Source organism: Nelusetta ayraudi, unplaced genomic scaffold (genome assembly GCF_046127955.1).
Source record: "Nelusetta ayraudi isolate G7.1 ecotype Tasmania unplaced genomic scaffold, CSIRO-AGI_Nayr_v1 ptg000093l, whole genome shotgun sequence".
In the NCBI taxonomy this organism is placed as follows: Eukaryota; Metazoa; Chordata; class Actinopteri; order Tetraodontiformes; family Monacanthidae; genus Nelusetta; species Nelusetta ayraudi.
In genome coordinates, this window is record NW_027466143.1 from 312,501 (window position 1) to 339,212 (window position 26,712).

The window sequence follows — 26,712 nt, forward strand, 5'->3', positions numbered from 1 at the left end:
CTCAACCACAAGAGGAGAAACCACCTGGGCCACGACCTGCCATAGTGCACTGGGAGTGCTAGCTAATGCTAGCGACTGAAGCCAGGCACAGGCCTGTGGTTTGACTCTCCTCTTCCTGGTGGGCGGCGCCCGCCGTCCTGTGAAGCCTTCCTACAAACGCTGAGGAAGCCAGACTGTAGTGTTGATGTGTGTGGCGATTCCCCCCCCCCCAGCTCTGTGTGGCTCTGCCGTGTGCAGCGGAGAGCGGTTCATATTTCTCCCTCTCGCTCCTCTGAGGAAATCCACCCGGTGTGCTTTCCACTCCCACACAGCACATCCACGCACAGGAGGCAGCGGCGGCAGCAATTACCACGGCTTGCAAAGACTTGACACGGGCCCAGCTTAAGGCCGCCTCCGGCGAGCCGATAAGATTGAGTGTGGGATTTCACAAGGTTGCCTCCTGATGAGTTTCCCCTGTGAAGCGGCGCACGGAGGCGCTCGCAAGGAAAAACACATTTCACCGAGTCTGAGCAGGAGCTTCTCAGGCGAGAGCTCTGTGTGTGTGTGTGTGTGTGTGTGTGACAAAACAAATCAATGTTAAATTCGCTCTTCCAGCTTTCCCGTGCAGCCCTTTCTTCCTACCTGAACCCCTACCTAAGGCTCCCAGTGCTCCCAGTTAGCTGCCATCTTACACCAGTACATTTCTAAGGAAGCCTGGTGTGGACAATCCAGCTGCCTGACAGCAGAGTGTTTGGTATTTAGGCTGAACACTAGGGGGCGTCCTCAAAAAAAACAACCAAGAAGAAGAAGAAGAAGAAGAAGATGGACCAGGTATCCAGGTCTGGGTAGTTCACTGGCAAAGTCAGGAGAGGGAGGGAGAGTGAAAGAGCACTGCATGCTAAAATGTAGCCAGTTGATGTTGCTTCTCAAAATCTCCAATTATTACAAACTGGAGGGTTAGGGTTCCCCACCCTCCCCACCCTCCCCACTCTCCCCACCCCCTGCAAACAAACAAACAAACAAACAAGCAGGGTTCTCGCTCGTCTGTCAATCATGCACCTGATGTACCAAGAAGCAAAAGGGCCAGAGAATTAAAAGGTGTGTTTGTGAGCTGGCTGCGTGTGTGTGTGATGTTTAGGAGTTGCTTGGCCTTTTCTGTAGCAACAAACTTCTTTCATGGAGCAGCGGCCGAGGCCTCTGACTGCTCAAACTGTACAGCAACAGCTGCAACAGCTGCATCGAGCCGCCGCTGCAGCTGTTGATCACCTCTCGCTGTCACACTGTCACGCTCTGCTGCTGTTATCTGTCATCAACGCTCCATTCATCATGCAGACCTGACAGCAAGGCCTCATTCTATCCGAACGCATGCAAGAACAATAACACTGGTAGCCACGTTCACACCTCGAGCTAGATAAATACATACATATATAAATACATACAGCATATACACACATGCCAGCACTGTCAGCACTCAGCAGTTGCAGGCCGCTGCGGCAGGAGGAGGAGACATGAAGGAAAGGGGCGGAGACAGGAAGGAGAAAGAGGAAGAGAAGCCCTGCACCTGTTCTCCTTCCCATCCCTCACCGTCACTGAGGAACCCACTCGCATGGCATCAGAACGCTTTCGGAAGCTCGACATCAGCGGAATTATTGATTGAAAGACAACAAAGTTAGCGTCACCAGTGAGAGGCTGCAGCCACTTCCCAGAATGCAGTGCAGCACGGCCAGAGAGCACTGAGGGTCCCCCCCCCCCCCCCCCCCGTTCTGTTCTTAATGCTGTGGGAAAGTCTTCTCCCTGCTGCTGAAGACGTGTCCCAGCTTCTTCAGCTTCCTCTCCGTCGTGCTGAGAGATTCACAAACTCTCAACAGAGGAGATCAGAGCCGAGGCGTGATACTGCCAGATACACAAGGAATAAATAAAGTGTGATAAAGTGTATTCTTGGAACAAGCGACGACTTTAATTTGATAAAAGTTGGCCGAGATATTTTCTCTCCTATAGACTGAGAGGACGTGTTAAACTGCAGCCATTACACACAGTTGTTACTTATTCTGGGCTTGGTTCTTTTCATTTGGTCACTAATGGGCATTGGAAAGTGTGCGGGTGCGAAACGGAAAAGAGAGAGAGAGAGAGAGAGAGAGGGAGAGAGAGAGAGAGAGAGCATGGAAAAGGAGAAGACAGAAGGCTTTGGCAGCCGTACATTCCTGTGGGGAATTCTAATAAAGCAGAGACGGACCTGCGACTGCACTGCTCATTAAAATGCCCTCAGTTTGTTCCAACACAGCGGCTCCTTCCTCTCCTTCCTCTCCTTCCTCTCCTTCCTCTCCTTCCTCTCACGGGGCCAAAAATAAAAGTTCAATCATTTAAAGCGGACCAAGGGAAGGAGCGCAGGACGGAGCTCCATCGCTATTCCCAATCACGGAATCCTTTGGCAGCGACGGCAGGAGCAGGAGCAGGAGCAGGAGAAGGAGTGGGAGCAGGAGCAGGAGCGGGAGAGGGAGCAGGAGCAGGAGCGGGAGAGGGAGCGGGAGCGGGAGCGGGAGAGGGAGAAGGAGCAGGAGAGGGAGAGGGAGAGGGAGAGGGAGCAGGAGAGGGAGCGGGAGAGGGAGCGGGAGAGGGAGCGGGAGAGGGAAAGGGAGCAGGAGCAGGAGAGGGAGAAGGAGCAGGAGAGGGAGAGGGAGAGGGAGAGGGAGCAGGAGAGGGAGCAGGAGAGGGAGCGGGAGAGGGAGCAGGAGAGGGAAAGGGAGCAGGAGCAGGAGAGGGAGAGGAAGAGGGAGCAGGAGCAGGAGCAGGCAACAGCTCCTCCAATCACAGGGAGGTGATACGCCGTGAATGACGCACCAGGCGCCCAATCACAGTTCACGATGAGTCCCACACGGAGCAGAGCGTTGAATAATGAAAAGCAGGTCCCGACAGTCACATATCAAACTCAGGGGAGAAGTGAGGTCGTGAGGTCACGAGGTCACGAGGTCAGTCATTATCAAATGAATGTCCCAAAATATCTCCTGCCTTCATCACTCCTTCATTTAATAGTGTTGCATAACTGCGGGACCATTTGCCTCAGTCAAACTAACCAACCCCAACCCCCCCCCCCCCCCACTCCTCCCCCCCTCTTACTAAATATGGAAGCGGAGCGGTGCATGCAACACAGAGAAAGCCTCTATTTCTGGGCGGCGTCTCATTCAGAGCCAACGGCGGCGTCCACCCGTCTGTCCGGGACCTCCCAGGTAAACACACAGCACGCACACACACACACACACAATGCAGGCGGAGCAGACACACAGCATGCACGCACACACACACGCACACACAATGCAGGTGGAGCAGACACGTGCACGCAGACACACATAGAGAGTGTAAAAACATGGGATAGTCACCAGAGGTTTACTAAAAACACATGTTCTATTTCCTGTAGGATCTCAAGCTCTCTAAAGACGTTTCGGACCTCATCTCTCTCTATGCACTGCTGCTTGTTCATGTACTTCATGGCGTACATCTTCTCCGTGTCCCGCTTCTGCACAATGCATACCTGCAGGGGGAGGGGGGGGGCAGAAAGGAAACATGTTAGGTCAAGTGTCAACACATGTGGCACTGAATGGCTAAACCAAGAAAAGCTGCCAGTTAAAATCCCGGAGGGGGGGCGTGGGGGTCAGAGTCAGAGTCAGGGTCAGAGTCAGGGTCAGGGTCAGGGTCAGAGTCAGAGTCAGGGTCAGGGTCAGAGTCAGGGTCAGGGTCAGAGTCAGAGTCAGAGTCAGGGTCAGAGTCAGGGTCAGGGTCAGGGTCAGAGTCAGGGTCAGGGTCAGGGTCAGAGTCAGGGTCAGAGTCAGGGTCAGGGTCAGAGTCAGAGTCAGAGTCAGGGTCAGAGTCAGAGTCAGAGTCAGAGTCGGGGTCAGGGTCAGAGTCGGGGTCAGGGTCAGAGTCGGGGTCAGGGTCAGAGTCAGGGTCAGAGTCAGGGTCAGGGTCAGGGTCAGAGTCAGAGTCAGAGTCGGGGTCAGGGTCAGAGTCGGGGTCAGGGTCAGAGTCAGGGTCAGAGTCAGGGTCAGAGTCAGAGTCAGAGTCAGGGTCAGAGTCAGGGTCAGAGTCAGAGTCAGAGTCAGGGTCAGAGTCGGGGTCAGGGTCAGAGTCGGGGTCAGGGTCAGAGTCAGGGTCAGAGTCAGAGTCAGAGTCAGGGTCAGGGTCAGGGTCAGAGTCAGGGTCAGGGTCAGAGTCAGGGTCAGAGTCAGGGTCAGAGTCAGAGTCAGAGTCAGAGTCAGAGTCGGGGTCAGGGTCAGAGTCAGGGTCAGAGTCAGAGTCAGGGTCAGGGTCAGGGTCAGAGTCGGGGTCAGGGTCAGAGTCAGGGTCAGAGTCAGGGTCAGAGTCAGAGTCAGGGTCAGGGTCAGAGTCAGGGTCAGAGTCAGGGTCAGAGTCAGAGTCAGGGTCAGGGTCAGAGTCAGGGTCAGAGTCAGAGTCAGGGTCAGGGTCAGAGTCGGGGTCAGGGTCAGGGTCAGAGTCAGAGTCAGGGTCAGGGTCAGAGTCAGGGTCAGAGTCAGGGTCAGAGTCAGAGTCAGGGTCAGAGTCAGGGTCAGGGTCAGGGTTAACCCGTGACCAGAGGATTTTAGAGAAACTTTTTCGTGGTGTTGCGGTCTGATGCTGCGCTGTCACAAACTGGAATCACAGCTGCAGCTGCGATGTTGCAATACAAGCAGAGCCTCGGAATTCCAACGTGGGTTCTCCTCGGAAAGGTTCCACGCAGTCGCTCAGCTGTTGGTTAATGAGTGGCGAGTTGGAGGCTCCGCCCACTTCTGCTGCACTGAGCACCGCTGGTGAACCTCTGACACACCAGTGTGGAGGCAGAAGAAGGAATAAAGCCATCGGCTCATTAAGGAATGATGTCACTCCCAGTGTGTCAGGAAGTGGCTGTTAAAGGTCACCGGTACAACAGGACTCCGGGGGCGGAGCCACCGGCCCACCGCCATCATTAAAGCATTATGAGCGCTGAATGTTGGCGCCAGTGGAAGACAAACTCACTCTCTTCTCCGCTCAAACAGAAAACAAGAGGAAAGTTACAAGATATCATTTCCAAGAAGACAGAATTCCACACACAGGGGATTGGAAATCAATGATGGCTCAGTGATCAGTGATCAGTGATCAATATATTGCGTCAGGAAGCTCTTGTGTGCTTTGTATGGATGAGAGTTTTCAGGTGCATCCTGGAGGAGAGCGAGGAGCAGCAGGGCAACAGGAAACACCAGCGTGGCCTCTCCTGGTAACACAGTTACAAGAAGGCGGCGCTGATCCGCAGCAGCAGAATGTGATTATGAAGCAGCTGCAGGGAAAATCACTCCCTGCTCCCCCTCCTTCACTCCCTGTCACACACAAACCCTAACCCTAACCCTCCTTCACTCCCTGTCAGCCAATCACACAGCATCACATGCACGTGTCACACTCTCCTCCTCTTCATGCAACACTGACTTCACATAAAGACAGTGGTGACAGAGGACCCCCCCCCCTTTTCTCGAAGCTAAAGAAGCAAAAAAAAAGAAAAGAAAGAAAAGAAAAGTGTTGACAAACATAGAAAATATATAAATATATAATTTTAGGTCTTCACAGTTCTTATTCAGATAAATTCATTGTTAAGTTTTCTATAATTCACACAGTCTAGATCTCAGTTTTCTATAATTCACACAGACTAGATCTCAGTTTTCTATAATTCACACAGACTAGATCACAGTTTTCTATAATTCACACAGTCTAGATCTCAGTTTTCTATAATTCACACAGACTAGATCTCAGTTTTCTATAATTCACACAGTCTAGATCTCAGTTTTCTATAATTTACACAGACTAGATCTCAGTTTTCTATAATTTACACAGACTAGATCACAGTTTTCTATAATTCACACAGACTAGATCACAGTTTTCTATAATTCACACAGTCTAGATCTCAGTTTTCTATAATTCACACAGACTAGATCACAGTTTTCTATAATTCACACAGTCTAGATCTCAGTTTTCTATAATTCACACAGTCTAGATCACAGTTTTCTATAATACACACAGTCTAGATCACAGTTTTCTATAATTCACACAGACTAGATCACAGTTTTCTATAATTCACAGACTAGATCACAGTTTTCTATAATACACACAGTCTAGATCTCAGTTTCCTATAATTTACACAGTCTAGATCTCAGTTTTCTATAATTCACACAGACTAGATCTCAGTTTTCTATAATTCACACAGTCTAGATCTCAGTTTTCTATAATTCACACAGACTAGATCTCAGTTTTCTATAATTCACACAGTCTAGATCTCAGTTTTCTATAATTTACACAGACTAGATCACAGTTTTCTATAATTCACACAGTCTAGATCTCAGTTTTCTATAATTCACACAGACTAGATCACAGTTTTCTATAATTCACACAGTCTAGATCTCAGTTTTCTATAATTCACACAGACTAGATCACAGTTTTCTATAATTCACACAGTCTAGATCTCAGTTTTCTATAATTCACAGACTAGATCACAGTTTTCTATAATTCACACAGTCTAGATCTCAGTTTTCTATAATTCACAGACTAGATCACAGTTTTCTATAATACACACAGTCTAGATCTCAGTTTCCTATAATTTACACAGTCTAGATCTCAGTTTTCTATAATTCACACAGACTAGATCTCAGTTTTCTATAATTCAGTTTTCTATAATTCACACAGACTAGATCTCAGTTTTCTATAATTCACACAGACTAGATCACAGTTTTCTATAATTCAGTTTTCTATAATTCACACAGTCTAGATCTCAGTTTTCTATAATTTACACAGACTAGATCTCAGTTTTCTATAATTCACACAGACTAGATCTCAGTTTTCTATAATTCACACAGTCTAGATCTCAGTTTTCTATAATTCACACAGTCTAGATCACAGTTTATCTGTTCAGTCCAAAAAAAAAACAACCCCAAAAACAGTTTAATAAATAAAAATGAATGAATTATAAAACCCCATTGTGCTTGAGTGATGCAGCTAGAGAGAATGTGGGCCACCAGGCACCAGCTGACTGCAGTGGAGGATCTGTTTCCAGCTGGTCTGACCATGAGAGACCCGAGCAGAGCACCGAATCCAGTTGGATTTTAGAAACGTCTTCATAATAATGCAACATATTAGCATGCGCGCTCGTCTTCAGCCGCTGTACTTATTGAGCGCCGTCCTTTAGCTTCTTTCATGTCTGCTCTCTGAATTTTTCATGCGGCTTCGTTCAAATGCAGGACGAGGACTCGGTGGAGACTCCCGAGGCTCAAACTGCTGGAGCAGACACAGGATAACAAGTCTTACAGTAGAGAAGCGGTCAGTGTGATCAGTAATGCACATAGAACATAGAAGATAGATCTCCCTCCAGCCTTCTCAGTAGTTCATCAAAGCTGCGGACTTCCTGATTAGCATGCAGGAAGCACGCTGATGAGCTCAGCTCTTGATGATCTTCCTGTAGACTTGAAGCAGTAACACACTTTATGCTGAGCGTGAACGCAGCTCCACTCAAATACAACCAAGCAACTTCAAACTACTTGGGTCGTGTTGCTCTCCACTTCCTGACGAGTCATGTGACTTTGCAATGGAAGCAGAGCTGAGCAGCGTCTTCATCAGCCACTCCCATCCTCTGTCCAGTAAGATGTCGTGAGACGGTCGCTGCTTGGCACAGTGTTGTGGTGCCGTTAGTGCACGTGAGTCTCTCCTTCCTTCGGCCCAATGGAATTAGATCCCCAACAAAGCAGTGGCAGAGAGGATGGAGGGCGATGGATTCCATCCATCAATCCATCAATCAATCCATCAATCCATCAATCAATCCATCAATCCATCCATCACTCCGTCAATAAGGAGCTCACGCTGCATTTCAATCCAAAACAGCAGGGAAAGTCAAATCAACGTCAAGGTCATTTTTCAACTGCACTGGGACCATTTTGATAGCGATGTCTAATAGCAAGATAAACAACTGTGATTGGTCAACTGTTGTGCAATAAAAGCACACATTTTGCAATCTTTGTATAACAAGTGAGGACAAATCCAGAAGGAGGACGTTGAGCAGCATCACGAAGTGCAGAAAGTCAAAGAGCCACAGGAGAAATCCTGCCGTGTTCCTTCATGGCCACACTGGAATTATCCAGTTTCCCCCTCAGGCTTCTCCAAGCAAACCCACTGGATGCCACGCTCCAAGTCATCAAACCCACTGGATGCCACGCTCCAAGTCATCAAACCCACTGGATGCCACGCTCCAAGTCATCAAACCCACTGGATACCACGCTCCAAGTCATCAAACCCACTGGATGCCACGCTCCAAGTCATCAAACCCACTGGATGCCACGCTCCAAGTCATCAAACCCACTGGATGCCACGCTCCAAGTCATCAAACCCACTGGATACCACGCTCCAAGTCAGCAAACCCACTGGATACCACGCTCCAAGTCATCAAACCCACTGGATACCACGCTCCAAGTCATCAAACCCACTGGATACCACGCTCCAAGTCAGCAAACCCACTGGATGCCACGCTCCAAGTCAAGCAAGTGGCATATTTGTATTTCCAGCAGCAAGACAGAGGAGAAACAGCCCAGGGTGCCGCTGCTCCCTGTGTGATGAAGAGCTCACTGATGAAGAGTGGAGCTCCATAGTCTGGAGACACACACACACTGTTCCTGTCACCAGTGGAGACAGTGGTGGAGACAGTGGTGGACACCAGCATATTCAGAATGAGGGTTCCACATGCATGACCCTGTTCTGCCAGGGAGAACATGGGAGAGCAGAGTGACTGCAGCCGTGCAGTTGTAACCCAGCATTGTGCAGAGATCGTGTGAGATCAGCAACTCTTCGCCTACTGACGGCCAGAACCAGAACCAGAACCAGAGCATGAAAAATATCAGAAAGGCACAGAATATTCAATATTCAATCACAGGTCCCAGGCTGCAGAGCCCTGCGGGTGGTGGAGATGATGGGCGAGAGACAAAGAGACAGGCAGTGGCAACTCGTGAGCCACTGCAATGCTGTGGTTGCAACTCTGCTAAACTGTGAGCTATATTTCCCCAAGAAGCAACTGGTCTGCGACACACTGTGAGTGAACGCAGAGTCTCCTCAGCGTCTGATTGGCTGCGTGAGGAACATGTGACTGGGAGAGGAGGACGAGTCGTGGAGGAGATTCACTCGTCTTCCTCATCCTCCCTGACAGGAAGTGCCCAGAGGAACCTCCCTTCGCATCTCACGCTCGCCTTTAAAGGCTTTGAGCTGCCGAGCATGAGACTAACTTTGTTTTTCTGCAGCACCGTCATTATTTAATCAGTGCTCAGAGAGGAGGAGGAGGGCCCCAATAAAGAGCAGCAGCTTCCTGGAGTTAATCTCCACAGGGCAAAGCCAGGGGCGCCCGGCAGGCACGGAGACACGGTTCTGTGTTCCAGCCACGCGTTTAAAGATCCACGGTTCTAAATAAAGCCGCCGGTTATCTTCGAAAGACTTCATCACACTTGTGTGCGGCGGGCGCGGCTACTTGTAAAGCCCCGGTCTGAGAGCAACAGTAATCCATTCATAATTCAACAAAATCCATCCTGCATTCAGCAGATCATCACAGACTGCAGAGTCAAGCCTGCAGGTTCCAGGAAGGGTTAGGAGGAGCTAGTGTCAGTGATCCTGGTGCAGGAGGGAGGAGCTAGTGTCAGTGATCCTGGTGCAGGAGGGAGGAGCTAGTGTCAGTGATCCTGGTGCAGGAGGGAGGAGCTAGCAGGAGGGAGGAGCTAGTGTCAGTGATCCTGGTGCAGGAGGGAGGAGCTAGTGTCAGTGATCCTGGTGCAGGAGGGAGGAGCTAGCAGGAGGGAGGAGCTAGTGTCAGTGATCCTGGTGCAGGAGGGAGGAGCTAGTGTCAGTGATCCTGGTGCAGGAGGGAGGAGCTAGTGTCAGTGATCCTGGTGTAGTAGTAATAATAATGATGATGATGATGATAGCTGACCCTTGTACCCTGGCCCTTGTACCCTGGCTCTGGCCCTTGTACCCTGGCCCTGGCCCTTGTACCCTGGCCCTGGCCCTTGTACCCTGGCCCTGACCCTTGTACCCTGGCCCTGGCCCTTGTACCCTGGCTCTGGCCCTTGTACCCTGGCCCTTGTACCCTGGCCCTGACCCTTGTAACCTGGCCCTTGTACCCTGGCCCTGACCCTTGTACCCTGGCCCTTGTACCTAACCCTTGTACCCTGGCCCTTGTACCTAACCCTTGTACCCTGACCCTTGTAACCTGGCCCTTGTACCCTGGCCCTTGTACCTAACCCTTGTACCCTGACCCTTGTACCCTGGCCCTTGTACCCTACCCTTCTCTGGAGTGCAACAGCACTTCAACATAACTGCTGGTGCACCTGCGTGGCAAGGCAGCGCTAAAATGTCCACAAGATGAGATAAACACTGAGACAAGGGGATGAAAACAAAGAGGCACTCAAGTGTGAAATGTTTCAGTCCCTGACTGTCAGCAGTGTTTGTGGAAGCAGATTAAGACTCGCAGAGGCCTGGCCAGGTGGGAGGGGACGGGATTAGTGGCAGCTAATTGGTTGCGACTGAATCTCTGCTGCCAAGTGGAAATTCTTCGGTCCAAAATGATTTCCAAAAGTTGAATAAACCAAATTAAACCGAGCGTGTTTATTTGCACTTTCAACACTTTGGTCCAAATGGACAGACTGGTTGCAGACCATCAGGAAGGTCCCAGGAACTCAATCACCACTGGTTATTGCAGTACACAGGCTCACTGCATATCCAACTGAATGTGTGGAAATTAGATTTTAAATACTTCATCACTCCTTTTGTCTGAATGATGTTCCTGCTAAACGCCTGCCAGCTCTGCACCATGTTGATTCGGGAGGTCAGTGGCCAATGATTCCACAGGGCAATCAAGAAAGCATAATAATATCAAGGGTTCAGCCTCTGGAGCATAAACCCCATTTAGTGCCTCATCACACAGATGGTTTGTGAAAGCGGGAAATGGAGCAGAGTCCAAGCCAATTACAGCGGACCACCAGGCTGCTGCGCTGTGCAGGTATTTCTAAAGCCGACTGCTGCTTCCTGACGACCTCACTGCAACATTATTCTGAGCTCAACATTTTAAAAGGAAAATCTGAAGCAGTAAACTCCACATGAAGGCGGGGCCACTGCGTCAATAACCTGGAAGAAAAACACTTTGCTTTTTACATGATGCTGTCTGACTCACACACAGGTGAGGTGACAGGTGAGGTGACCGCTCCACCAGGCACCACCCTCACCCCAGGACCAGGATAATGCTGTGACGCTCCAAGCTAACGTGTCTCTGAATGATGCAGGCAGGAAGCCGACAGGTGGAGCAGGCAGGGAGGCATCAAGGGTGGAACTACAGCAGCTCAGGTTGTTGCTCAGTGGGTGTGGTACACTGTGAGTCTGTGGTTATTGGTGAACCATTGCACTGCCAGTCCAAAGCTCACTCACTGGGCAACACGTGATTTCTCTCAGTTGGAGAGTAAAGTATGGGAACCACAGAGAGGCGTTGTGCTCCCCTCATCTCCATGAACTCAACCTGTGCCCCTGTATCATCTCTGGTCACCACTTGTTATTAGTGACAGAGTGCTGCGCAGGAAGATGACAGCTATGTAATGCACAGCACACAGGGGCAAGGCAAGAAGTATTGGGTCTGAGTGTTGGACGCCTCCTCCTTCTTCCAAGCGACTCATCTTCCACCTGTTTTCATCTGCACTTTTTCGGTAGTTTGTCAAAACCCAATGCCAAATGACCACATAATGTAACGCAAAGGGGGTTGGGAGGGAGCGTTCAATAAGAAAACTTCCAAGTCGAGGAGATATTTTGATTCACCACGGCGAGGAAAAGCACACGTTTGAATAATGCAATAAAAGGATGGCTGGGTTCCATTTCGCTGCTTCAGGGCTTGCAGTGGACAGATGGTCCAAGCCGGTGCAGTGCTTCCACTTTGAAATATGCTTGGCGTCCCAGACACATTGGATCCTGCTCTCCAAACTTTGAAGGCATCTTTCATGCCGCTCCCGCTGCCTGGTAAACACACACACACACACACACACACACACACACACACACACACACACACACACACACACACACTGCAAACTCAGCTCCGAGCTTATTAGCGGCTCTTCGCCAATCCTCTGAGCGCCAACAATAAAAAGTTCTACTGGAGTTGGAGAACCGCTCCTACTGGCCCAGTCACATCCACTTACCAACTCATTCTATTTACAGCCTCAACACCAACACACTGTCTATTTTTATTATTGGTTCCGTGTCTTTCATGAGAAAAATTCCATTGGGGGTGCTGGTCGCCCCATCCAATAAATCCTCTTACCTGTGAAGGGTCCATCAGAACCTCAATGTTCCCCAACTCCCCCCACAGCTTTTGTTCACTTTGAACAAACACATTTTCAACACAATGCTGCCCAAGAATTAAAGTTCTGGTCATTTCACCGCCAGTCAGCAGCGCCAGGACACTGCTGGAAGCGTTGGCGCTGGCGTGGCAGGTCCACGGGCCGGTGCACCAATCCTTCACCGCCTCCAGTTTAGCATTAGCAATGTTAGCTTTGCATGCCTTGGATGAATGTCAAATACCAAAGCGTACACGAGCTTTTGCGTGTCATCGGGCTGCGGTGTCGGAAGCATGCGAGCGCTTGTTGGAACCCAACCAACACCAAAAGCAACAGCATAGAAACAGCTGTGCCCCCCCGACACACCTGCAGCACTCTGACACACCTGCAGCACTCTGTCACACCTGCAGCACTCTGTCACACCTCCCCATGTGAACACACCTGCCCCAGGTTCATCTCAGTGTTCCGCACTCCACCTGCACGGGTTAGAGGCGTACTAGCAAAGCGCATCATTCAGTCACACACACACACACACACACACACACACACACACACACACACACACACACACACACACACACACACACACACACACACACACAGGAGTCCTATCACTTGTTGTGTGTGTGTTTAAAGCCCCGGGAATAAATAAAGCTCACAACACAAAGGGGAGGCAGCGGTGGGCCGGCAGAGTCGCTGGACTCAGATGGAATGCTGCACATTCTTTCTGTTTTTTCCTGCTTTTCTAGGTCAGGTGAGTGCCAAGTGGGCCAGCAGCCTCTGACTGAGACACATGGGGGGGAAACGTGAACAGATTGAAGACCACTGCCTGAAGGGAGAGGGGAGGAAGGGCTGGAGCTGCCGCTTCTGTCTCTGCTGTTGAATTCAGTGGGAAGAAACAGCAACAGCAACACAAACATGTGCATTAATGCCGACGCCCATCTTGGACTTTGGGTCCCAGCTGTGTTTGTTGTCGCTGCCTCGGTCTGACACGCTGCTGAAGTTTGAAGAGTGGTGTGAGTGAGATCATAGGGCCAACACACACACACACACACACACACACACACACACACACACACACACACACACACACACACACACACACACACACACATACACACACACACACACACACACACACACACAGGAATTTGGCCAGAGTGCTGTGAAGGAGGCCAGCGAGGCAAACACACTGTCAGGCTCTGATGAACCTCATCCAGGGAGAAGCAGGAATCATTCACTCCTTCATTTGCTTCACTCTGCCGGATGTCTGCTGCTCCGCTGCTCCGCTGCTGCTGCTCCGCTGCTGCTGCCACGCTAGCAGCACGGCTACGTGTTTACTGAAACCCAGCGCAGCTTTGCTAAGGAGCTCCAGGATGCAGCGAGCGGCCCGTGTGACTCTCGCTGCATCCTGGAGCTCCTTTGCAGACCTTTGACTTCTACAAACAACAGGGCGACACCGACTCCACCATGCGCCGCACAGAGGGAGCGGCACTCTGCCAACACGCGTCCCTCTGACGGCCTGACCGAGATCTGCTCTTTGAAGCGTCGCTGAACGCCACGCGGGGATCTGCGTCACCGAGGGAAGCAGTGGAAGCAGGGCGAGTTGACCACGCCCACACGGAGGCACGCACACGATCCAAGCTCTGGCCGAGGTGTACCTCCATATGAAGGCAGCGCTCTGCAGTTGCTGAAGAACTTCCAATGGTTGGCACCACGGCGCCAACGCAGCGCCATGACGTCGTGCAAAGCTCGCTTGGAATATTGTTTCTATGGTTCCATGAAGGAATGTAAGAGAAGTGAAGCTACAAAATGCTTTTAGTATTTCAATACAACAAAGCACTGCCAGACACTCGCTAACCTCTGCATGTCACGCATCACACTGAGCCCTCATGTAAATCAATGCCTGTGGAAAATGAATTCATTAATAAACAAGCTGTGTTATCAGTTGGTTACCTTCCACTGCAGAGTCAAGGGCAGGGAAGCGATGTGATTGGCTGGGAGCGGCACAGCCAAAGTGAATGAAAGCATCGCCCTGAGAGCAGAGAGCTAACTTCCCTCTGCAGCCAGCACTGCCTGGGAGCTTCCTCTCATCCACCCCCCCCCTCCCCACCCCCCTCATCAAACTGCTCCAGTCATGTAAACACGATGATAATGAAGTGTGTCTGTCTTTAGCGTGTTTTCTCTCTCCGTGCTGAGTGGCTTCCTTCCCTCCGTCGGGCTTCACTGCCATTCTCTAATTATTCCACACAGTGGAGAGTCCCGGCTGCCAAGGAGTGAAGGGAGAGTGAGGCAGCCTCCACCAGAGGCCTCCGCTTTGAGAGTTGAATATGAAGATAACCGAGAAGTTCTCTCGAGTTCTCCCTGCTATCCGAGTGAAAGCTCAGCCGAGGAAGAAGAGAAGCAGGGGATGAAGGCTTTCCTCCCGAGCACCTGACACCTGAGCTGTCTGGAGCTCAGTCTCACAACAGGAACCCTGTGGTGGGTTAGGGTTAGGGGTTAGGGGTTAGGGTTAGGGTGCGTACAGCATCATCAGAGCAACAACTGCATGAAGAGAATCTCTGCCTTCAATGCTCCCTGCACAGGTTGCATGGGGGGGGGGGGGTCCTGCGACTCTCCAACCGAAGTGAAGAAGCCTCTTGGATGAGAACCGGTCCAGTTGTCCTGACTCCACCCTTCTACCTCAAGATGACCTGGTTAGCTGAGAACCTTCGCAGACCAGCAGTCACTTCCTGGTGTGATCACATCACACAGGAAGCTGATCGATTTGGCGGACTGATCGATCACTAATACATTTCCAGAGCGGCTGGGAAGGTTTCTGCACTGAAGGCTGAAAGATGACCGTGGGCTTTAAAGCAGGGGACCCAGGTCCACAAGAAGAAGAGGTTCTACCGGACTTCTCAAGAACACGCTGAGCCTTCAGAGTTCAGCAATGGCCGCGGCTGTTCAGTATTCAGGAATGAGCACGACCATATTCAGGACGACCTCCAAACCTCCACCAAGGTCAGACTTTACATGAGCCTCTGTCATCAGTCGCACTGTTTTCACTGGAGTTCCTCACACCCCTGATACCCCTGATACCCCTGATACCAGTGTGTGAGCTCACACCCCCCTGATACCCTTGATACCCCTGATACCCCTGATACCCTGATACCCCTGATACCAGTGTGTGAGCTCACACCCCCCTGATACCCCTGATACCCCTGATACCCCTGATACCAGTGTGTGAGCTCACACCCCCCTGATACCCCTGATACCCCTGATACCCCTGATACCAGTGTGTGAGCTCACACACCCCTGATACCCCTGATACCCTGATACCCCTGATACCCCTGATACCCTGATACCCCTGATACCAGTGTGTGAGCTCACACCCCCCTGATACCCTGATACCCTGATACCAGTGTGTGAGCTCACACCCCCCTGATACCCCTGATACCCTGATACCGGTGTGTGAGCTCACACCCCCCTGATACCCTGATACCCTGATACCAGTGTGTGAGCTCACACCCCCCTGATACCCCTGATACCCTGATACCGGTGTGTGAGCTCACACCCCCCTGATACCCTGATACCCTGATACCAGTGTGTGAGCATGACTGCGTTACTGATACTGGAAGCTCCAAGACAAGGGGCGTGTCTATTCCCCCAGCTTCGTAGACCCGCCTCTTTTGTCTGCTGCAGAAGACAGGGAGCACGTCTGGAATAATTTGGCAGATTCAAGTTCTTTAAAAAAAGGTCATTGGAAAATATGAAGGTAAATGCAGTTGCAAGCGGCACTCTGTGTCTTAAATAGAAGTCATGAAAGGTTGCTGTGGCCGTGCTGAGTCCTCTGAAGTCAGGGACCTTTCCCACTTCACTGCAGATTCTCTGTTGGCGTCACTGACTGCCGTTCAGAAGAGCCGGGCAATAAGTAAGGATTAGCATTCATTCACATGCTAATGTATGCAGCACTGGCCAATGACTTTCCATGGAACAGAGGGAGCTGCTTTTGAGGAGGAGTTTTGTGTTTAGGAGAGCAAAGCAGGAAAGTGCACACACACACACACACACACACACACACACACACACACCACACACACACACACACACACACACACACACACACACACACACACACACACACACACACACACGTAACGCACAACAAATATTGGAACATTGTATTTGGGATTTGAGATGAAGATAAACTCTTTCAATCTCTGGGGCCCAATTTGTCAACACACACACACACACACACACGCACACACACACACACTCACACACCGCCGAGCTTCAAGCAGCATTCATTACTGAAGACTGAAACTGGCATTCAGTGGCAACACAAAGGAATTCTTCAAGCAACAAATGGTCCACAGCTTCCTCCAACACCTGAGGCTGGGACACAGGAACCACACACACACACACACACACACACACACACACACACACACACACACACACACACACACACACACACACACACACACACACACACACACACACACACACACATACCTTTCCGAAGCTCCCTTTGCCGATGGCCCTCAGTATCTGAAAGTGGTCAAAGTTCACTGTGAAGAAAATGGAAAGGAGAGAAGGTTTGTGATTAGCTCAAGACACAAAACACTGAACAACAATCTTTCAAATCACCAGCAGGGTCAGGGTTAGTCGGTAGGAGTTGTTTGTGTCACATAAAGCCGTCTCATAATCAAACTGACACATAAGAATCAAACATCCAACTGATTTCTACTGATTGGCAAAGATGTTGTAGATGCAATGCTCTTCATTTTCTCTTTCACAACGAACAAGACTCAGCTAAACAAAAACATGTTTTCACAATCAGTTCTGGAGCAAATAAAGTTATTTTTGAATTTTTTAAATTCTGCTAAAGCTTTGACACACTTCAAAGCACAACACCGTCGCTGAAGATCCAACAAGCTACAACTTTACACGACAGAGCAACGCTGAGAAGCCACTGACACGCAACACAACGGCCCCACACTTCTAGCACACAGGTTCTTTTCAGAGGAGCAGCGACTGCACGTGCACAACAAAGCATTGCTACGTGTCAGGGTTGCGTAGTGCACGTGCACCAAAGCAAAGCAGAAAGATCCTCAGCTCGCCTGAAGGCATCATGCCAGGCATTGACCCCCCCATGAATGCAGCCACAGTTTGGGGGGGGGGGGGGTCAGATTTCAGAAGGTCACTTCAGTATTGGTGAGCGGTCGCACCAGATTTCAGAATGTTTCCCCTGAATTGTTTTGGTCCATTCAGCTCCATGCTTTTATTTTGTTGCCATCACAAATTAGAATGAGGGTTGATTGGCTACCAGCGTCTGTTTGAACTCCAGCTGAGTGGCTTGGTAGTTGAGTGGCCTGGTAGTTGAGTGGCCTGGTAGTTGAGCGTCTGGTAGTTGAGTGTCTGGTAGTTGAGCGTCTACCCTGAGACTGGAGGCTGTGGCTTTGATCCCTGCCAGGTGAGACTGCTGACCAGGTGAGACTGCTGACCAGGTGAGACTGCTGACCAGGTGAGTCAAGCGTTGGCCAACCTCTGAAATGGTGCACACGTGCACCATGACAAGGACGTCAAGGCACAGTTATTCTATTGAAAGGTTTGAGTGTTTTGTCCAGAACAGTTCTGCCACTGGTGACTTGGTTCCACAGTTCCTCCCTGCTCACACACAGTTCAGCAGAGGTGAATGATTGAAGGGGAGAGGGCAACTATTGTCTTCACTACACCCAGAACACCGGCGCTGAGGGTGTTTGTGTTTGGAGTCGCAGCACAACTGGAAGGAAATCCAGAAGAGTGCGTGCAGTAAGTGGGCGGAGTCTGTTCTCTCTGCTTTTAAGAGACAATGCTGCAAGCCTCCAGACTGAGGCCCGGAGGAACCTAAGTGGGCTCAATCTACCGTGCAGGCGGTACCAAAATGTCCTGGTTCCTCTCACTGTGCAGCGGAGCGTGCTGACACATGAGGAAGATGTGCTGAGTGGGCGGGACGGGGGTCCTAATGGGTGATTGGCTCCTGAGGAGAAGCTGAGGACACGAAGAGGAACCGACGGTGCCGACCCAGTGGGTTCCTGCCAAGCTGCCAAGACCCGCTTGCATTTCCAGCTGGTGAGATCCTCACAGCACTGGACCTGCACACCCCTACTCACCCCTACTCACCCCCATTCACTGTAAGAAGTTCAGACAGCTCATAGCTTCCTGAAGCTTGTTGAATGTTTGCAGCAAGGAGCACAGGGAGAGAAGACAAGACGCCCTGCTGGCAGTGTGTGGTCACTGCAGGCAACCTTCAGGAGCCACAGAGGCTCCCTGAGTGCTGCTTCTTCCTCTGTGGCATTGCTTCAAATTGTGTGTGTGTGTGTGTGTGTGTGTGTGTGTGTGTGTGTGTGTGTGTGTGTTGTGATCATTTACAAAGATTCTCTGTACTCTCTGTTCTTTCTTTGGTCACCAAATTGTCCAAAGTTGCACCTCCAGCTGAGCGATGCTGCAGTTTGTTAGCTTGTTAGCTTGTGAGTTTGTTAGCTTGTTAGCTTGTGAGTTTTTTCTGGGTTTTGTTGCTGTTTTGGTTCTTGGTAGCTGAGCGCTCTCCTGTCATCCTGAGGATCTCCTCTTGTGGACGTATTCTCACTGACGCCATGGCTGTCACAAAAATAGATAGGATTTCTAGAATCTATACATTCTGTTTCTTTAGAATCTGTTGTTCGATTCTTTTAAAGCCGTCGTGCTGCCTTGCTGCATAAACTCACTGCTACAACAACAGAACTGCAATGAGATCACAGGCCACAGCAGTGCAGCGAGTCAATAACCTTGGTAATGATGAAGCGGTGGTGATTAAAAGCTTATTTAATTTTCATATTAATGAGTGAAGTTAATACAATCAGTTGCTGTACAGTGGCTGATAAAAAGTTAATGGGAGAGTGAGACAAGGTGAAGCACGAGGGGGACACCTTCCAGACCCCCAGAAATGCATTATTCAAGGAGATAATTATACCCTAGGAAGCAGAGCGCTGCCCAGGGCTCCGCGAGTCAAAGATATTTTCTGCAACGTGATCATTTTTCAGGAAGCAAGACATTTGCAGCTCAACACTTGAAACGTGGCATCCGTCCTCAAACAGGGCAACTTTTCAATTTCGTCCTTTTTTCTTCTCCTGTTTTTTTTTAAATGTTCTAATTGTGTTTACAAAAAAACGAAACAAAGAAGCCAAGGACAGGATAGATATTTTCTTTTTTGCAGTGATTGGTATTTATCTGATTTCAGTATCCAATCAGACCCGGATATCAACCTTCATAATAGTACTGAATGGAATCCAACTAAGGAGCAAACACACACAATGACCTTCATGTTGTTGACCTTGTTAGGTTTGTGTGCTTGGTGGGTGACAGAGATTTGGTGTGTGTGGTTGTACAGAAACATTGGCCTCGCTTCAAGTAAAGAAATAACTGAAGAATTGAATCTGCTCTGGTTTGTAGCACTGGTATCAACTCTGTGCTCTTCAGTTTCAATCTGGAAGCAGCTCAGAGCGTCCAACTGGAAGAGGAGCAGCGCAGGATCAATAAACTGAAGCGCTGATCCGGTTTCACTATTGCCTGAGAGGGAGGCACGCAGCTCTCCAGTAGGATGCTAGCAGGAGAAAGGAACCGGGACAAGCACTGTTCTAATGGGGCAACCAAATACCTCAGAGGTCGTGGCCTTCGCTTATTGATCTACGACCTAGTACTTAATAAGATGGAACCCGGGTTCAGTTGTGCTGAGAGGGCTGAACTGAAGAGACAGGGACTGAAGTGCGGTCACTCTAACTGGAGGACTTACTCAGAGAGATCCAGCCAATCACAACACCTGCCAGTCACCTGTCTATTGTGGGTCTAATCAAGCGAGGGGTCCTCGGACCTTGTAGTCCAGAGTCCACCCTCAGGCTGGAAGGCCGTGGCTCCAATCCCCCGACAAGTCAAAGCAAAGACTGTTGAAAATGGGAAGCACTGCTTCCCTGCTTGGCACTCAGGGTTCAGAGTGGTTCCATCACTGCTCAGCATTCCCTCCAGGATGGAGAGCAAATTCCACACGCTTGTTGGGGTGATTGTTGAGGCTATGGTTCTGACTGCAGCACTTCTCAGCACAATGTTTTGATACCTTTAGTCGCTTTGCATTTCTGATGAGCAAGTACAGATGAGTACTAGCCAAAGTACTCGCTAGCCAAAGTACTCGCTAGCCAAAGTACTCACAGGACCCAAACCCTTTTGAAGAGCACATTGGAGTGAGTTCATTTGAATGAAGTTCTTGCCACAGTGATTTCTGATGATGATTTGGACTTCGGGTACCAGTCTAGCATGGCCCCCCAAGAGTGACCCCTCAATGCAGGCCACTGTAACCCACACACTGGCACCACGGATTAAAGGACAAGAAAGGACCAATGAAAGTCACAGGAGGTTTTGGCCACTTGATGAAGAAAAATGACTGACATTAGCACAGACCATGTTTAAAGTACAAGCAACACAACATGGTTGGTGGTGCCCCATGTGAAACCTCTCCTGTTCCTCTCCCCTCTGCATGTGACCCCCCCCCCCCCCAACGTGCACTATTTTTCAGACTTTGCTGACAGCTCTCCCACTCTCGTGTTCCCACTCACGGAACCGACGGTGCCATATGCTTGGCAGCTTCACGGCGTGGTGGCAGGAGGCTGCGCCCCGAGCAAAGCTCTCTTGCTCTGGTTCTCACGTCACTGGTGCACTTCGTCCGCACAGACGGACTGGCGGTGGCGGCGGCGGCATCAGAGTCCGTGTGACACTTCGCTGTCACACTAACCCTTCACTGTTTGCTTTATAGCACTTTCCTCTCCCATGTGGTGAGTGAATATTTTATTGCACGAGCAGGCCATGTTTCAGCACGTAGTCGTAAAGGCCCTCGCCTGCACCTGTGACACCAAACATCCCATCACATGCACAGGAAGGCCGATTCCAGGGCCAACGGCCTCTCCAAGGAGCTCATTGCCATTAGCAGAGGCGGAGTTCCATCTCCATCCTGACCTCGCATTGATCTTCTTTGATCTTTATTGATGAGACTCTCATTACGGCGAACTCCAGTCTTCTCTCTATCAGCACAGACAAAGCTGCAAGAGCTCTGGATGGGTCCCCCCCAACCCCCCAAACCAGGGGTGAGAAGTAACAAAGCACAAATACTTTGTTACTGTACTCAAGTACACCTTTCTGGCATCTGTACTTTACTTGAGTATTTATTTTTCTGACGACTTTTTACTTTGAGTCGCTACATTTATCGACAAATATCTGCGTTCTCTATTGGCTAACATGCTTGCTACCGGTGTGTTCAAAAGATAGCAATGCTGTTCAAAGTAATTCACTCGTCGTTTGGGTCGATTGTGCACATGGGTTTGTGTTATTAAAAGTGCAAACATGAAATAATGACTCACTCTTCATAACTGTGACTGATTACAGTTTGCTTGTGCTGCAGTTGGAACTAAATGTACCATGAGTACCATGAGTACCATGAGCTGCTACTCATCCAGATGCTCATGCAAAAGCTGCGGTCACTTCAGTCCAGCTCATTCTGCCAGAGTCTTTAAAAGCTTTTCATTTTATTCAGTTTGAAGAATCGACTTCATACCTCAGTACATTTCATAACCCGTACTTTATTCATTCTACTCGAGTAAAGGTGTTGAATTAGTACTTTTTACACGACTATCCATACTTTTACTTCAGTACAGGACGTGAATACTTTTGCCAGCACTGCCCACGACGACGCTTCTGTGTACACAATCTCCACAATGCTAAACTGTGTATGGAAGCACAGCGAGGAGGGCAAAGCATTGCAGGAAGTCAACAAGGATGGAGCTTGTGTACCTAAATCACTGTCACTGCCGCACAGCCATGGTTATCACTTCCCCCTTGCACTCCAGAGCTCTGCTGCAGCCTGACTGCCGACTCCCTCGCCAGACCGTTCATGAATATTCATGGCCGCCGCCCAGCTGATTGTCCTGCTTAAAGGAATGAAGCGACTCCATGAAAACAGGGACAATAGGAATAATGCTGAACTTTCCCTTCAACTCTTCACACAACAGGCAGAATCCTCAACATCAGCAATGTGCAATCTGTCACATTTGGACGGAACTCGATCTGCATCATAACTTCAAGATCCAGCGAGTGACATTTGCATGGATCTGTTTGTCCAAAATGGAGCTGGAAGTGAGATGTGTGGCTGACCAATCACTGGAGAGAAGAACTCGACTTCGGTCTAATCTATCATAGAGGCAGACTGTTGTCCCTGCTTACAGGCCATTCAAGACAAAAGAAGAACTTCAATGAACCCATGAATGGATTTTAACAGGAGGAAGCTTGTGTGCTGTATCAGACCAGTAAGAGCAGACTGTTCTGATACAGCACACAGTCTACATGCTAGTAAGCGTGTAGACCTGATGCATGTTTTCCTTCTGCACGCTCTCACTGAAACTCAACTCCAAATGTTCTACGTTTACACACTGCACAAAGACATACAGCCCCTGCATACTATTTTATTGTTGTTGTTGTTGAGTCACTCACTGTATTCAGTGTTGGTGCTCATCAGAAAAACAGGGAGCTGAGAATGAAAGGGAAGATGTGGCATTGATGCTCCCCACTCACTGAGGATGCAGCAGCAGACATCTGAAGGCTGTCAAGGAAAAGCGGAGCCTGAAAACCCTGCACAAGACAATTCCACCACGCCGCACAGGGACTCACCAACAACACTGTCACAAAGAAACGTCACAGAGACCACATGAAACTTCTGAGGTTTCCATAGCAATGGGTGTGTGTGTGTGTGTGTGTGTGTGTGTGTGTGTGTGTGTGTTTCTCTGCTGATGTTACGTTGCATCTCTGCCACATCATCTCTCTGCAGTAGCATCATTGGAAATTAATGTTGTGAGGATTTCAGGAAAGCTGTGCAGCAAAAGAGAAATTCCTAAAAAGACAATGTTGTAACAAAGCAGAGCAGAGACAACCCTGACCCTGACCCTAAACCTGACCCTGACCCTGACCCTGAAGCCAGACACACAGAATATTCAGTTACAGTTACTCCTGCACGACCATGCAGGAGTGTTGCTGATGACCAAGTCCAGTCCTTCACGAGCAGAGCACAGTGGACCTGCTTCTGGTGCACAGAATCACAAAGGGCTTCACAGTCACCAGATCTCAGTTCAACAGAGCACCTCAGGGAACAGCTGGCCTGGGAGGTGGTCATTAGGACAGTTCTGAAGGCAGTAGCAGGTCCAAGCTGACTGCTCTCTATACACCCCCCCCCCCCCACCGCACTGCAGTGGCTGCAGCACCACCTGATGGGCCTGGATGTGTTGCTGAAGCGTGGTTAAGGTGACAGCGGCAGCGGCATCGTGGCCCAATTCTTTCCCCTGTGCAGCGCAGGGAGGGCACGCGGTGTCCTGGCCCAGTTAGGCCCGACTTGTAGTCCACTCAGGTATTTAGGACAAGCAAGGAGCTGCATATCCAACCTGTGCAGCACATAAAAGCCATCATCAGAAGAGCTTTCATAAGGTGCACTGACGTGGAGCGCAAGTAACGGGATTAAACACTGACCTGATTACAATGGCACCATGTCAACACTCTGTTACAACTCAGTCCGTCCAATCAGAGGAGGGGGTGTGACTTTGTGGTTTCTGATCAGATCAGAGTCCATGTAAACAGCACATACACTATCCCACTGTTGGACCTTTGGACACATAGGCTCAGCTAGAACACCTAGGACACTGGTGGCCTCCATCCTCAGGAGGCCTCCAGTGTCCTAGGTGAGCGTTGGTACGCTGTTCTCACATAGGACACTGGAGTCCTCCAGTGTCCTAGGTGAGCGTTGGTACGCTGTTCTGGGTTCAGGCTGTGAGCAATGTCACATTCCAGCAGCCATCCACTGTGCAGTGTCTCAGGTATAAAAATACAACAGTGTGTTTGTGCAGTCGTCGCCGAGTCACCATTCACAATAACAACACGCGAGGGATTAAAGGAAAGACTTTTCAGTTCTTTCAGAAGAACCTGACAGGCTGTGGAAATCTTCCCAACACATGCAGACTTTCTCGTGCAGTGGGATGAAAGGAAAGATTACGACTTGTAGCAGTGAATCCTCGTGTCCGAGATAATTAAATCCAAAGCCGCTGGTTGAAAAAAGAAAAAAATATGGCTGGCGGTGGGGAGGAAATGGGATTAGCGATAAAGCGCATGTAAACACAGCTTTTAGAGTCAAAGTGACGTAAGCACCGCCTCACTTCCTGTCCTCAACCTGGTGTCACTCCATCCTGGTCCTTCTACAGTGCAGGACGTGGGGATGCTGAGGGTGACCCAACCTGGGCTGCACCCCGCAGCTCCTGGGTCTGTGTAGAACCGCACCAACGGTCCTGCTGCGCTCACCCACATAGGGCCAGAAAATCCACTCATACAAATCAGCTGCTGCACAACTCACAACAAATAGAAACAAAAACATGGAGTGAACATTGACATCTATAAATGATTATTTCCTTGTGGTCTTCATTCCGCAAACCACTCAAGTTGGCCAAAGTGTGCACTGAGGAAGTTACAGGAAGTTACAGGAAGTTACAGGAAGTTACAGGAAGTTACGTTGCAACAAGGCAACGGAGAGCGCAACTTAATCCACTGTGTTAACTTGAACACGTGTGGATGAAATCAGTTCCTCCGTTCATCCGTTTTTTCTTTGGTTTTTCTGGCGCTGTAATTGGCTGAGGTGAGGGTTTGATTCTGACTCCTCCCCTCTCCAGGCTCAATCCCCTGCTGTGACTTTGCTGTGAGTCATTCAGGCTTCCCACAGGAAGCACAGCGGAGCCACAGTCCCGGCTCTTTGTGAGTCTGTGCAGTCGTTCCAGCGCAGGGGAATGAAGTGAATGTCCAGTGTGCCGTCAGACCCTGACCCTGACCCTGACCCTGACCCCGACCCTGACCCCACCCCTGCAGAGGGAGGGCCTACAGCCAACAGGTTGTCTGCTTTATTACATAGCCGGCCTCTCAATTCCACCGTTTCATTTCCCACACAAGAGCCAGAAGCAGATTTATGACGCACAATAAAGCTCAGTCGCCCTCTGCAGAGGTCAGGAAGCAAAGTAAGAAAAAGAGGAGGAGTCAACGGGCAGGTGTGAGAGGGACCGGAGCCACATCTCCTCTCCTAACGCTCCTCAATCTGACAAGCAGGGCCGACCTTTCGTGCCTGTGTTGTCACCTTGGCATCACACTGAGTTTGTGTCTTTGAAGACTCAACACTGGAGGGCGCAACAAGTCCCGCCTCCAAACCTGCTGCGCATCGCCGCAGGTCAGCGGGATTACACAGAGACTAGGAAGGACCCGCTGCGAGAGATTAGCTGTGCAACCGCAGTGCAGAGGTGAAGTCATTCTATAGTGTAGTCTGTGATCGTCCAGTTTATACTATTTATCATGTCTGAACACCACACTGTGGCATTCTAGCCTAAATGTAGCCGTTAGCTAAGCAGACACTTCAAGTCTTCCATCACGAGATCACGAGATCCATCACTTCATTCCATCCCAGTGAGCTGCAAAGCACCGTTGTAGACCTCCGAGGGGGATTGCAGCAATAGTTGTCAGGGTCAGGGTGCCTAACCTGACCCTGACCCTGACCCTGGCCCAGCGCCTCAGAACAGAAGAGAAGTTCTTTGTTACTGCGAGCCCTCAGCACCAGTGACCGAGCCGTTCTGTCTTTCCAGTGCTTTCTCAATAAACACACAGAGAATAAACAGACTGCACTGGCAGAACCCTGGCCTTCCTCCACTCTTCTCTGAGCTGCGGTACAAGGATTGCAGTTCCAATCATTACTGGCTTGATATAAAGTCAGCCGGTACCCCTGTTGCTGCTGGCGCTCTACAAACTACTGGAGAGACTTGATGTGCAAGCATAAAGAACCTGGCAAACCTTCTCACTGCCAACCCCCCTAAAAAAGGCTAAATCCAAAACAACATATCCAGCTTGCAGTGGTTCTGGTTCTGGTTCTGGTTGGACATGGTTTCATCGCTGCTCCCAGTAAAGTACAGAACAAGGTGTAAAAAAGCAATGCAGATGGAAGACTTGCTAAAATACTTGGACTTACTTGACACATGAACCAATCAGCATCCTGAGGACTGTTGCTAGGCAGGATACCTGGCAGTGCAGCCTGCAGTGCAGCCTGCAGTGCAGCCTGCAGTGGAGCCTGCAGTGGAGCAGCGGCGGTCCTGCTGAGACACTGTGACAGCTCTCAGAGGGAGAAGCACATCAATAAATGAAGTGAGGGCTGCATTCCATTTCGCTGCCTGGCTGTCACACTGCCGGGCCTCACTGTGACAACTGCATGCATCCCAGCCACGACCCGTTTCCATGACGCCCACGCTTCCCCTCACCATCACAACTC

At 50.0% G+C, this 26,712-nt stretch overlaps 1 protein-coding gene across 1 annotated transcript in view; it reads right to left on the reverse strand.

Annotated features, from left to right (window-relative positions):
- The window catches only part of stk32c (serine/threonine kinase 32C), a 57,396-nt gene that overhangs the window by 23,317 nt on the left and 7,367 nt on the right, over nt 1–26,712 (reverse strand). Inside the window, exons 2-3 of the mRNA XM_076047320.1 lie at nt 16,833–16,888; nt 3,354–3,505 (exon numbers count right to left, since the gene is read on the reverse strand). Of these exons, the coding sequence (XP_075903435.1) occupies nt 3,354–3,505; nt 16,833–16,888 (208 nt within the window). The remainder of the gene's footprint in view (nt 1–3,353; nt 3,506–16,832; nt 16,889–26,712) is intronic.